Source organism: Nelumbo nucifera, chromosome 5, assembly GCF_055504915.1.
Source record: "Nelumbo nucifera cultivar China Antique chromosome 5, China Antique-T2T, whole genome shotgun sequence".
NCBI classification, from domain to species: domain Eukaryota; kingdom Viridiplantae; phylum Streptophyta; class Magnoliopsida; order Proteales; family Nelumbonaceae; genus Nelumbo; species Nelumbo nucifera.
In genome coordinates this window covers 49,189,686-49,202,184 of record NC_142653.1, presented here as the reverse complement: position 1 = coordinate 49,202,184, position 12,499 = coordinate 49,189,686, and the positions used below count along the sequence as shown (strand labels likewise).

At 51.3% G+C, this 12,499-nt stretch overlaps 1 protein-coding gene across 1 annotated transcript in view; it reads right to left on the bottom strand.

The window, feature by feature from the left end:
• LOC148791581 (uncharacterized) overlaps positions 1–12,499 on the bottom strand; it is a 45,222-nt gene that overhangs the window by 27,243 nt on the left and 5,480 nt on the right. The window contains exons 3-4 of the mRNA XM_088888242.1: positions 11,584–12,456; positions 109–270 (exon numbers count right to left, since the gene is read on the bottom strand). Of these exons, the coding sequence (XP_088744368.1) occupies positions 109–270; positions 11,584–12,456 (1,035 nt within the window). The remainder of the gene's footprint in view (positions 1–108; positions 271–11,583; positions 12,457–12,499) is intronic.

Genomic DNA, 12,499 nt, shown 5'->3' with positions numbered 1-12,499 from the left:
CAACTGTATTTAGAAAAAAATGCAGTACATGGATTTAAAGCTCTCGGATGAATACAAAATATAACACTAACATCATGTACCGGTAATTAATAAATAAAGGAGGCTTACCTAGCGTGACCTTAATTACTGGGAAGACTTTTCTCTTCTCCTTACAACCAGTCCCATTTGTTCTCCCATCACCGTAACTATCGTGTGGACATTCGCAGTGGTAAGATCCTTCTGTGTTAACGCACTTGTGTGAACAGGGCTTATCCTCGCACTCATTCACATCTGTAAAATCATAATAACAATGTAAACAAAGCTTGGCCTACAACCTACATAATACATGCATGCTTTGTAAATTACTGGTTAATAAGTGATTGACAAGTGATGATGCGCAATCCGGCCGGTCTTAGTTGTCAATGACCTTGCTTCTGAATCGAGTAGCGGGGATCTAAAATGGAGGAGATGAAGAAGCTCCGGGGAGAACCCGGTGTAAAGGCTCCGAAGCTTAAGTTAGAATCTTTCAAATGCAAGATAAACCAGATAGCGCAAAGTTTGCATACCTTCTCTTTGGGGGTGGAGCGCCTTTTATAACCACCTCGCGCACTCACTCCTAGACTCTTGTCAGGTCGGGAATGAGTATTTCCGTGCTTCTGCCAGTCCGGGCGTCATCGCCTCTGCTGGGGCAGAACCGTCACTGCTCCTTTTGTCGGAGCGGTCTCTGTAACTGGAGGCAGTGGTGACAGGTGACGGCGGTAGGTGGCCGTTGGAAATGCGGCCGTCAAGCATCAGATCCCAAATCAGTCAGGTGCGCCGCCCTCGGATACGGACTCCTTCGGTGTCAGGTACGGCGTGGTTCGTCCAGTTCAATGCTCCAGAAGCGAAGTGCCTGGAGTGGTGCGTAAGGCAAAGTCTCGAGTTCGGAGAAGGGGAGGCCCCGAACTGTCAGAAGACGGGCCCGTTCGGGTCTCTGCTTTGTGTGACGGGGTCAAAAGGGAGAGTTCGGGCTCCTCGCAGGGAGTCCGATCACCAAGTAGGGAGTTCGGGCCTCTTGCTAGGGAGTTCGAACTCTAGGTAGGGAGCTCGGGCACTAAGTAGGGAGCTCGGGCCTCTTGCTAGGGAGTCCGAGCTCTAAGTAGGGAGCTCGGGCCTCTTGCTAGGGAGTTCGAACTCTAGGTAGGGAGCTCGGGTACTAAGTAGGGAGCTCAGGCACTAAGTAGGGAGCTCGGGCCTCTTGCTAGGGAGTCCGAGCTCTAAGTAGGGAGCTCGGGCCTCTTGCTAGGGAGTTCAAGCTCTAAGTAGGGAGCTCGGGCCTGCTGGTCCCTTCCCTTTGGCGTTTGTACCCTCGGTATGCTGTCTTGAGTGCCGAGCTGCTTGCCATTTTTGCCACGTGTCGTGATTTGCGAGGTCGGGCCAAATCTTTCTTCATCAATTGCCCCCCACTCCTCCTGCTAAGGTCATGCCTTGGCGCGAGGAGTTCGCGAGGTGCCAGGTAGATTTGTCCTGCACTTAGAACCTTGGATCTGCTGGCGCGAGGTGCGTTTGTTTGGGTTTCTTGGGTATCTTCGAGCGTCCATTTATGCGGGAAGCGTGTTGGCCTGTCTAAATGTTGCTAGATGTGGCGGTGTGCGCGCTTTGCTTCGAAATTTCAAAAAAAAAGGGGGGCACGCCATTTGGGGGCGCGAAAGCGGGCGCTTTTTCAAATTTGAAAAAGACGTGCCGCTGCCGTTTTTTCTGAGACGTGTGCTGATGTTTCGTCAGTTTCGAAAAGATGCGCTCCAATCACGTCCCGGTTTCGGGCGACGTGCGGTCAGGGCGGTCGTAGGCCGTCGGATTGGCTTTGATCTGAGCCGTTGCCTTTTGGTCACTGTGTGCATAAATAGCGGGGGGGGACCCCGGTTTGTTGTCGCTTTTGTATCTCTCGAGCTCGCGTCTGAGTTTTTTTCAGTTCGCGTCCAAGTTTTTTTCAGTTCACGCTCAAGGTCTTCCGTTCGTCCGAGCTCCAGTGGTCTACAGCTTTCGTCCGGGTGAGTACTTTCCTGGGTCTACTCCCAATGCCTAGCTCGGATGGCTCGGATAGTCATTTCAGCGGGTCTGATGCAGGTTCTACGAACCAAGTTGCATCCCTCGATAGCCTTAGCGAGCCAGAGGTGGAGCTCGAGGAAGAGTTCGAGCCTGTAGGCCGTGGCGTTTCGGGTAGTTTGGCATCCACCTCTCGCCGGGGTTGGATGTTAGACTAGTTCGGCCTTTCGACCATGACGCCCGAGGGGCTCCAATCCCTCATTACTTACTATAACTTGCCCGAGGAGTATGCTTATTTCATACCTTCGGGTAGCATTCCTTGGGAACATGGTCCTGATGAGATCATAATATTCCGGGAGCAGCTCGCCGCGGGGCTGCGATTGCCTTTCCACCCCCTCTTAGTCGAAGTCTTGAACCACTTCGGCATGACAGTCGGCCAGCTTCACCCGAACTCTATTCGGAACTTGGTGGGGACAATCTCCCTTTTCTGTGACGAGAGCTTTCCGTTGGACTTGGAGATTTTTTCTTCAATCTTGATGCTCAAGAAGCAAGCGGGTCCTCTCCCCGAGCGTAGGCGGGCTTACTACCTGTCTCCTCGCCCGGGTTTTAAGCTTTTACACGAGCTCCCCAACAAGGTCCCAGCATGGAAGCGGGACTATTTCGGGGTGCGAAGTGTGCTGGGGTGGCCTTTTCAGACCGGGTGGGGAATGGCCACTCCAGACTCCGGGGCTATGCTTGACAAGGACACGGTGAAGGGCCTCCGGCAATGGGCGCGGCTTGGGCTGAAGTGTGAACAGTATCTGACGGAGGCCAAGCTCATTGCGGCTGGCCTGAGCTCGGGTAGGTTCTTCACTTAGAGACTCTTATCTTGCTGTCTTTCTTGCTGCTTTACTGATGGCGAACTTCTTTTCGCAGGTGTGATGGATTCGCGAGGGACCTGAGGTGGACACTTGTTTCAAGGTATGAAGAGGAGAAAGCGGGTTGCCAAGTGAAGCAATGGCGAGGTCTCAGAGAGATGCCGAGGTCATGGGAGTGGTGGTGAAGCAATGGCGGATTTGAGGCTGGATCTGCAGCATCAGGTCGAGTATCTTCAGGAGGACATTAGAGAGAGGACACAGATCTTCTCCCAAGGTATCGAAGATGCTAAGAAGAAGGCCGTCGAAGAGTACATCGCTTTGCCGGGTTTTGACGATTTGATGGTGGATTCATATAGGAGGGGTTTTAAGCTAAGCCAGTGGATGATCCGGAATACGTACCCCGAGCTTGATGTTAGCGCTATATCCACTTCGCACATAACTCAGGAGATGGCTAATGCTGCTGACGCCGAGCCAGACTCCGAGGGCGAGGCGGGGCCTTCGGGTTTTGTCGAAGTGCCTTCTGACGATGATGAAATAGCTCCTGGCTTGTAAAACTTTTTTTTTTTTATTAACCTACTTTTGGAATGGAATGATTTGTTCAAGTGCTTGTTGTTCTCTCCCGAACTGAGCATATTTGCCGAACTAAATGTATTTGCCAAACTGACTATACGTCCGGTCTGTTTTCTGCCCGGGTTACCGCACTCGTGTGGACTGTTTTCTTTGCTTGTGTCGAGATTCCTTCGTTAGCTCGACATCCTAGCCCATAGGCTTTGGTGGTGATTTTACCCATTTCGCTTGGCGGTCTATAGGTAGTATCACCTTAGGTTGACAATGTTCCATGCTCGGGGTACTTGTTTTCCCTCTAGGGTTTCGAGCTCGTATGCCCCTCCGAATGATTTCTTTACTCTGTAGGGTCCTACCCAATTTGGTCCAAGTTTCCCTACGCCGGGTTCGGGCACCATGACCTTACGGAGAACCAGGTCGCCGACGTGGAAGTTCCTCTTCTTTACTCACGCGTTATAATACCGAGCTACCTTTTGCTGGTATGCCGCAGCTCGGATGTGCGCGAGGTCTCTCACCTCGTGTAGTAGGTCGAGATAACTCGCCTTCGTTTGTTTGTTCGTCGTATGCTTCTAGTTGCAGCGTAGGTCCATCGGGATTACCGCCTCGGTGCCGTAGGTGAGGTTAAAGGGGGTCTCTCCTATGGCGGTTTTTTCTGTGGTTCGGTGAGCCCATAGAACACTTGGTAGCTCGTCTGCCCACAACCCTTTAGCTCGGTCTAGTCGTGCTTTCAGTCCGCGGAGGATGGCTCTGTTCATTACTTCTGTCTGACCGTTTGCCTGCGGGTGTGCGACCGACGTGAAGTTCTGACGAATTCCCATATTTTGGCACCATTCTTGGAACTTGATATCCTCGAACTGTTTGCCGTTGTCGGAGATCAGTACCCGAGGTAGCCTGAAGCGACATACTATGTTCTTCCAAAAGAAGTTCTGTATGTTTCGGGCTGTAACTATTGCCAGAGGTTCAGATTCTATCCACTTTGTGAAGTAATCTACTGCCACCACTAGGAATTTTCTCCCGCCTGTCGTTGGTGGGAATGGTCCCAGAAGGTCGATGCCCCATTGGGCGAAGGGCCATAGACTGGTGAGGTATTTGAGGTCGGTAGCGGGCTGGTGGTGGAAGTGCTTTTTGGGCGAGGGCTCTGCCCCCCAGGTAGTATCCTTGTCGAAGTGCTTTTTGGGCGAGGGCTCTGCCCCCCAGGTGTCCGCCGCACAAGCCTTCATGAGTGTCGCGGAGTACCAGCTCGGCTTCGGCTGGGCGCAAGCATCGCAGGTAGGGGAGCGTGTAGGATTGCCGGTACAACCGTTCGTCTATCATGACGTATTTGGCTGCCTGGCGCTGCATCCTCTTGGCTGCGTTGCAGTCCGCAGGGAGGGTTTCGTCTAACAGGAAGCTCGCGAGTGGGTTGATCCAGCTTGGCTCTGCTCTAGTGACGGGAGCGACCTCTTCTGCCCCACCGAGAATGCTGGGCCGAGGTAAGTCCTCTACGTACACGGTCCTCATGGCGTTGTAGCTCATGCTGGCTAGTCGGGACAAGGTGTTGGCCTCTGTGTTCTCTGACCTCGGGATTTGCTCGATGAAGTGTGACTGGAAGTTGAGCAGAGCCTCCTTTACCTTTGCCAAGTATGCAATCATTGTGAGCTCGCGCGCTTCGTATTCGCCTGTAACTTGGTTGACCACGAGCTGGGAATCACTACAGATAACTACGTGCTTTGCTCCAACCTTGTGTGCTAGGTTCAGCCCGGCTATCAGTGCCTCGTACTCCGCCTCGTTGTTGGATGCCGCGAACTCAGTGTAGTGCGTATTCCAACTTTGTTCCGCTCGGGCCGCGTAGCACTATTCCAGCCCCGCTGCCTTACTGGTTCGAGGAGCCATCTACGTGAAGGATCCAGGGCTCCTCATCCCAATTCGCGCTTGGTTTAACCAAGAGGGATGCTACACTGGCTGCTACTTCACAGGGTTCGGACTCGATCGGCTTGGTAGCTCCGAGCTCACCTGAACTGGGGATCTCGGGCTCGACCGGCTCGGGGGCTTCAAGGCTAAACGTGCATTCTGCGATAAAATCTGCCAAGGCTTGGGCCTTAATGGCAGTTCTTGGCTTGTACTGGAGATCGTACTCACTGAGTTCGAAGGACCATTTCGTCAGTCGACCGGAAACCTCGGGTTTGAGTAAAACTTGTCTCAGAGGTTTGTCGGTCAGGACAATGACGATGTGAGCCTGGAAGTACGGGCGGAGTTTCCAAGCTGCTATCACCAGTGCATAGGCTAGCTTTTCTATCTGCAGGTACCTTGTCTCTGCTCCCTGCAAAATTTTACTAGCATAATATATGGGTCACTGGACCCGGTCTGTTTCCTTTATCAGTACCGAACTAACCACCTCGTCACTTGCCGAGAGGTATAGTTCTAAGACCTCACCCTCCTCGGGCCGAGCTAAGGTTGGCACACTGGCGAGGTAACCTTTTAGCTCATCAAACGCGAGCTGGCAGTCTTGGGTCCACTCGAACCCTTTGCCTTTGATTGCTTTGAAGAAAGGTAGGCAGCGGTCTACTGACTTGGACATGAAGCGGCTTAGGGCGGCTATGCGGCCGTTTAGCCTTTGAAATTCTTTTACTTTCCGAGGTGGTCTCATATCTAGGATGGCTTTTATCTTGTCCGGGTTGGCCTCAATACCGCGCCAATTGACAATGTAGCCTAGAAATTTGCCCGAGGTGACGCCAAAGACACATTTGTTGGGGTTCAATTTCATGCTAAACTGACGCAGGATTTGGAAGACAGAATCTAAGTCTTGTATTAATTCTTGTGAAAATTGTGTCTTGACAACCATGTCGTCTACATAACACACTATCTTCGTGCCAATCAGGAGCCAAAACAGCCTATTTACAAGTCTTTGGAAGGTTGCCCCGGCATTTTTTAATCCGAAGGGCATGACCTTGTAACAGTACAGATCGAACTCGGTTATGAAGCTGGTTTTTTCCTCATCGGACTGGTCCATCCGGATTTGGTTGTAGCCTGAGTAGGCATCCAGGAAGCTTAGCAACTCATGTCCCGAGGTTGCATCCACTAGGCGGTCAATTCTTGGGAGGGGGAAGCAATCTTTCGGGCAAGCTCGGTTCAGGTCGGTGTAGTCGACGCACATGCGTCACTTGCCGTTCGCCTTTTTTACCAGCACAGGGTTGGCCACCCAGCTCAGGTAATGGACTTCCCTTATGAAGTCTGCTGCGAGGAGCTTCTCGACCTCCTCGTCGACCGCCCTCCAGCGTTCTGGGGCTAAGTTGCGTTTCTTCTGTCTAACGGGTCTGACTACAAGGTCAATGTTAAGCTTGTGAGTTATAAGGTCAGGATCAATACCGGGCATATCGGCCGCGGGCCATGCAAAAATATCTAAATTTTGAAGTAAAAAACTCACCAGTTCGGTCCGTAGGCGTTCTTTGACGGAAGCACCGATCTGGAGTGTGCGAGCCGGGTCCGTAGGTGAAGTCGGGATTGCGACCGTTTCTTTTGTGGGCGAAGCTCGTTCCTTGCCTTGCTCCGCAGGCCACTCCAGATCGAGGTCGCCGGCTGCCTTGGTTTTTCCCTTCAGGGCGGCAACATAACACTTGCGGGACTCGAGCTGGTCGCCCCGCGCTACCCCCACACCGAAGTCCGTAGGGAACTTCATGGCCAAATAGTAGGTGGAGACCACCGCCCGTAGGATATGCGTGATCGGCTGCCCTATTATGGCATTGTATGGGGAGGGGGTCACGACCAGCAGGAAGTCATGGTTGAGTCTGACTGCACAAGGCCATGTGCCGACTTCCACAGGTACTGTTATTTTTCCAAGGGGCCTGACTTCCTCTCTGCTGAAACCCACCAGGGGAGTGTTCGCGGGCTTCAGTTCGCTCCTCCGTAGCTGTAGCTGGTCAAACGCTGATTTAAAGAGGATGTCCGTCGAGCTACCCGAATCTACGAGTACGCGTCTGATCTCGAAGTCGCTGATCCTTAGTTTTATGACAAGCGCGTCATCGTGGGGGTAGCAGACTCCTCGCGCGTCGTCCTCCGTGAAGAAGATTGGTTCTTCGGTCTTTGGTCTCTTTGGAGGGTTCCGCTCTTCGAGGGCCGCTTCGCGAACTGAAGTTCAGGCTGCCGCCGAGGTACACCCTGCTACCACCGAACCTCCCACAATTACATGGATGGTTCCCCGAACTGGCCTCTCCACCGGAGGCTATCGCTACAACGGTTCGGCAGGCCTGCTGCTAGATTCGGGGGTATCCTTTTCGTGCTCCCCTGGCCGATCTGCCTTATTGTTATTATTGTTGTGCTGTACAAAGTTTCTCAAGTATCCGCGATGGATGAGCCCCTCTATCTCGTCTCGGAGATTATTACACTGCTCGGTACTGGGACCATGGTCTCTATGGAAACTACAATACAAATTCTTATTTCTTTCGTTCGGATTTCCCTTTAGGCGATGTGGCCACTTCACGTATGGGGCGTCCTTGATCGTCATTAAGATCTCGGTCCGCCTTGTGTTCAGTGGCATGTAATCCGTCCAAACTGCTAGGGGGGCTCGGAACGACTGGTTCGACTTCGGCTCTCGGGCCGGGTTTTTTCGGTCGACTGGGTTAGAGGGCTCACCTTCCCTCTTTCTTTTCTCGTTTCCGCCCTCGATTCGTTGGTTGATTTCTTCCTCTGTCCTCATGAACTTGTCCGCGAGCTTAAGGAATTCGGCCACGGTTGCGGGCTAGTTAGCTACCATGTGCCATTTGAATTCTTTGTGCGTTACCCCTCTTTTTGCCGCCGCGAGCTGCACCGCGGGGTTTAACCGCGGTATCTGCAAGCATGCTTCATTGAATCGCTTGATGTAGCCCCGTATGGATTCTCCTTCCCTTTGGACTACTCTGAAGATGCTTTCCTCTGCTCTGGGGCACCGTTTGCTGGTGACAAAGTGTGCGGTGAAGACCTGCATGAACTGAGCCCAGCACTTTATCGACCTGGGGGCCAGGTTCTTGTACCAAGTGCGGGTTACCCCCCGGAGGGTGGTGGTGAAGGACACGCACATGCATGATTCGCTGGCTCTGGCGATGTGCATTTGGGACTGGAAGGCGTCAACATGATCGTTGGGGTCGAAGGACCCGTCATACTTGTCCAGAGGTGGGAGCTTGAAATCTCTGGGCAAGGGGACCACCAAGAGTTCTGATGCGAGGGGGGAAGGAACTGAGAGAATCGGGGCAACTCCTATCTCGTCCGAGCTCGTCTCTTCTTTGCCTCTGAGCTCTGACAAGACACGGGTGGCGGTTCGGCGACTTTGCCGGCGCCTCCGCTATTGAGTGGGCCTTGTACTGGCGCTGCTGGCCTCCGTGTTGCTGAGCTCGATGGGCCTAGAATGCTGGTAGTCTGCTGCTGCCAGTGCGCCGAATCGGTTTTCCGTAAGGGGGAACTCGGGCTTGGAGTGCCGAGGTGCCGACCTCGCGGGCGAGGTTCCCGACCCACCTGCGAGCTGCGAGGCGGGGATGACTTTTTTCTCTCTTCGGCCTGGGGACAAGGCCTAGCTGTTAAGGGGGTTCTAGGGCCCGGAGGCCTTTCCTTGGTGGGGGCGCCCATCCTGCGGGGAGGCCTTGATCGGCTTCGGAGCAGGGTGGCGAGGTGGAAGTAGTGATTGGTCCAGTGGCAGTTGGGGGAACTGCTGTTGATAATGATACTGGGAGATGTTGTGCAGCACTTGGTGCGGGTGAAGCTGGTGTTGCTGGAACTATTGCATTTGGGCTTGCATTGCCCGCATGCACTGCATCAGGTCGTCCAACCGGTTTTGGCTGGCTGCCCGGGGGACGGCAGTCGGTTCAGTAAAGGTTGTCTCAATAGGGGAAGGGAAGGGGATGCTTGTGGCAGGAAGGTTTACATACGCCACCGCTTGTGGCGCATTCAAACTGGGGATTCCATCCACTGAAAGGGGGATGGTGAATTGTCCAACGCACACCACGGGAACTTGAAGCTGTTCCCCGGTGGTGTTTGTGTCTGTGCCGCGTCCGGCGTTGCTGGAAGAGGCCATGAGTGTTGGATTTTTTGAAGAAGAAAGAAGGGGGTATGAGAGTTTGGGGGGAGGCTTTTTGAAGCGAATTCCCACAGACGGCGCCAATTGATGATGCGCAATCCGGCCGGTCTTAGCTATCAATGACCTTGCCTCCGAATCGAGTAGCGGGGACCTGAAACGGAGGAGATGAAGAAGCTCCGAGGAGAACCCGGTGTAAAGCCTCCGAAGCTTAAGTTAGAATCTTTCAAAGGCAAGATAAACCATATAGCACAAAGTTTGCATACCTTCTCTTTGGGGGTGGAGCGCCTTTTATAACCACCTCGCGCACTCACTCCTAGACTCCTGTCAGGTCAGGAATGAGTATTTCTGTGCTTTTGCCAGTTCGGGCGTCATCGCCTCTGCTGGGGCAGAATTGTCACTGCTCCTTTTGTCGGAGCCGTCTCTGTAACTGGAGGCAGTGGTGACAGGTGACGGTGGCAGGTGGCCGTTGGAAATGCGGCCGTCAAGCGTCAGATCCCAAATCAATCAGGTGCGGCCCCCCCGGATACGGACTCCTTCGGTGTCAGGTACGGCATGGTTCGTCCAGTTCAATGCTCTGGAAGCGAAGTGCCTGGAGTGGTGCGTAAGGCAAAGTCTCGAGTTCGGAGAAGGGGAGGCCCCGAATTGTCAGAAGACGAGCCCGTTCGGTTTTCTGCTTTGTGTGACGGGGTCAAAAGGGAGAGTTCGGGCTCCTCGCAGGGAGTCCGATCACCAAGTAGGGAGTTCGGGCCTCTTGCTAGGGAGTTCGAACTCTAGGTAGGGAGCTCGGGCACTAAGTAGGGAGCTCGGGCACTAAGTAGGGAGCTCGGGCCTCTTGCTAGGGAGTCCGAGCTCTAAGTAGGGAGCTCGGGCCTCTTGCTAGGGAGTTCGAACTCTAGGTAGGGAGCTCGGGTACTAAGTAGGGAGCTCGGGCACTAAGTAGGGAGCTCGGGCCTCTTGCTAGGGAGTACGAGCTCTAAGTAGGGAGCTCGGGCCTCTTGCTAGGAAGTTCGAGCTCTAAGTAGGGAGCTTGGGCCTGCTAGTCCCTTCCCTTTGGTGTTTGTACCCTCGGTATATTGTCTTGAGTGCTGAACTGGTTGCCTTTTTTGCCACGTGCCGTGATTTGTGAGATCGGACCAAATCTTCCTTCATCAATAAGTATTCAAAAAATTTAACCACGACGCAGCATTGAAGCATTTAGATTTATGATTACTCATGAATTTTGTAGTTATATTTTTAAATTTGAATGAAGAATATTTTCAATTATGACAATTGGCGATTGTGTTGACTAGAAATCACCTATTGTATCATCGTACATGACTGAAACAGTTTGTTTCAGCTATTCATAGGAGTCATTTAGCCGAAAGAGACCATGCATCCAACAATTAATTAAACAAATTGCTCCTTATATGGACCTCACGACATGTCCAGATCTCAGATTGGGAATATCTCAATGTGTAGTCAAAATACACTGTGAGATTGGTGTAAAGAGTGTTCTTTGAGGAGCAGATCCCAATTCCCAACAAACATAGGTGCATGTGTGTGGAACGGGATTTGCTCCTCACATGCACATCCACCGTGCATTGAAAACATCTCCCGTAAATAATAAATATGGGAGATGTGGCTAATGCATTGTAGGATGTGCGTGTGAGGAGCAGATCCGGTCTCCATGTGTACCCCCATGAATTTCGTCAACCCCCTATAGCAAAGCATGTCTGATGGAGATTTTCCATGGATATAATTGCTACTAAAGCTGCAATTTGGGTCTCTTTGGGTCATTACTGGATCAGCCCAAAGATGCTGACTGTTGAGTTTGAATCAAGCCTAAGTCAAAAGTTAGCCTAAGTTACATTGTTGAAATCCAGCCCAGTAAATCACATTGGGCCTGAGTTGGGTCTTGGCCAACCTGAACTTCAAATCAAGCGTTGGTAATATGATACATCTGTGGAATGTCTTTTCATCGGAGGTCAAGAATTATTTTATAGTTTCTTTTATTAGAAACTCATGGAAATAATATCATATTTATCACTTAAACTAATTAAATATATTCATGACTCATATATAACTTTGATCTGTTGAATTGGCTTATTCTATATGTTTAAATTTTGAAGAAGGAAAAATAATCTACCGGACCCGTACCTTGACACCCGTCGAAGAGATAAGGATTCCCACGAAAACCTTGTTTGCAATGGCAAAGATATCCAGGGCCATTTTGAGAGTTGGCGCATTCAGTGTTATTCCCGCACGCATAATGGGACAATCCTCCTCTTCGTGCATCTTCGCAACTATTGGCGTTTCTAATTGCCCAGTCAAGTACTATTGGAGTTCTGAACCCAATGGTTACAAGGTATTCCACCTTATTTCTTAGATTCCACAGATAAGAAGCATTTGAGTTAAACCAGCCTTCATCGGACAGAAAAGCCATGCTGCATTTGCTAATGTTCCAAGTGTAGTCTGTGGTAGATTCATTGCTATAAGTGTCAAGTGATAGATAAAATGAATCAAGATCTTCTGGTATTGCAGTTCGGCAGCATCCGATTCCATCACAGGATGAACCCGTCACTTCTGTAGCATTATTAGAACAAAACGAAATGCAGCCGAAATGGAATCTTTTGTCATCGTAATCAGACATGACGCCTTCTGTGTTACAACCAATAGCGGTAAATTTGTTTCGTGAGTTGGAGAACCTGTATGCCTTCGGAATTTTGGTACCGGTTGTGTAGGAATCTGAGTCTCGATTATTTCCCATATAACAGTAGACAGCAGCCCACATGGAGAAAGTGAATTCACCTCGTGGTAGTGATATGTCCAAAACAATCATATCATAAGACTCATCATAATCAGGGCCATACATCATCGGTTGCGGAGGGTCAGTGGCAGTGTTGCAGAACAACTTGAATTCATTTCTGTAACAGGTTGGATCATCTCCAACAAGGCCAAACGGGTATGGAATGCTAATATTTCCACATTTGTTTTGACAACCCAATTTTGTATCTGGAAACTTTTGCAAAGCTGTAACCATTGTCATCATCATCAGCTGTATTAGAATAGGAGC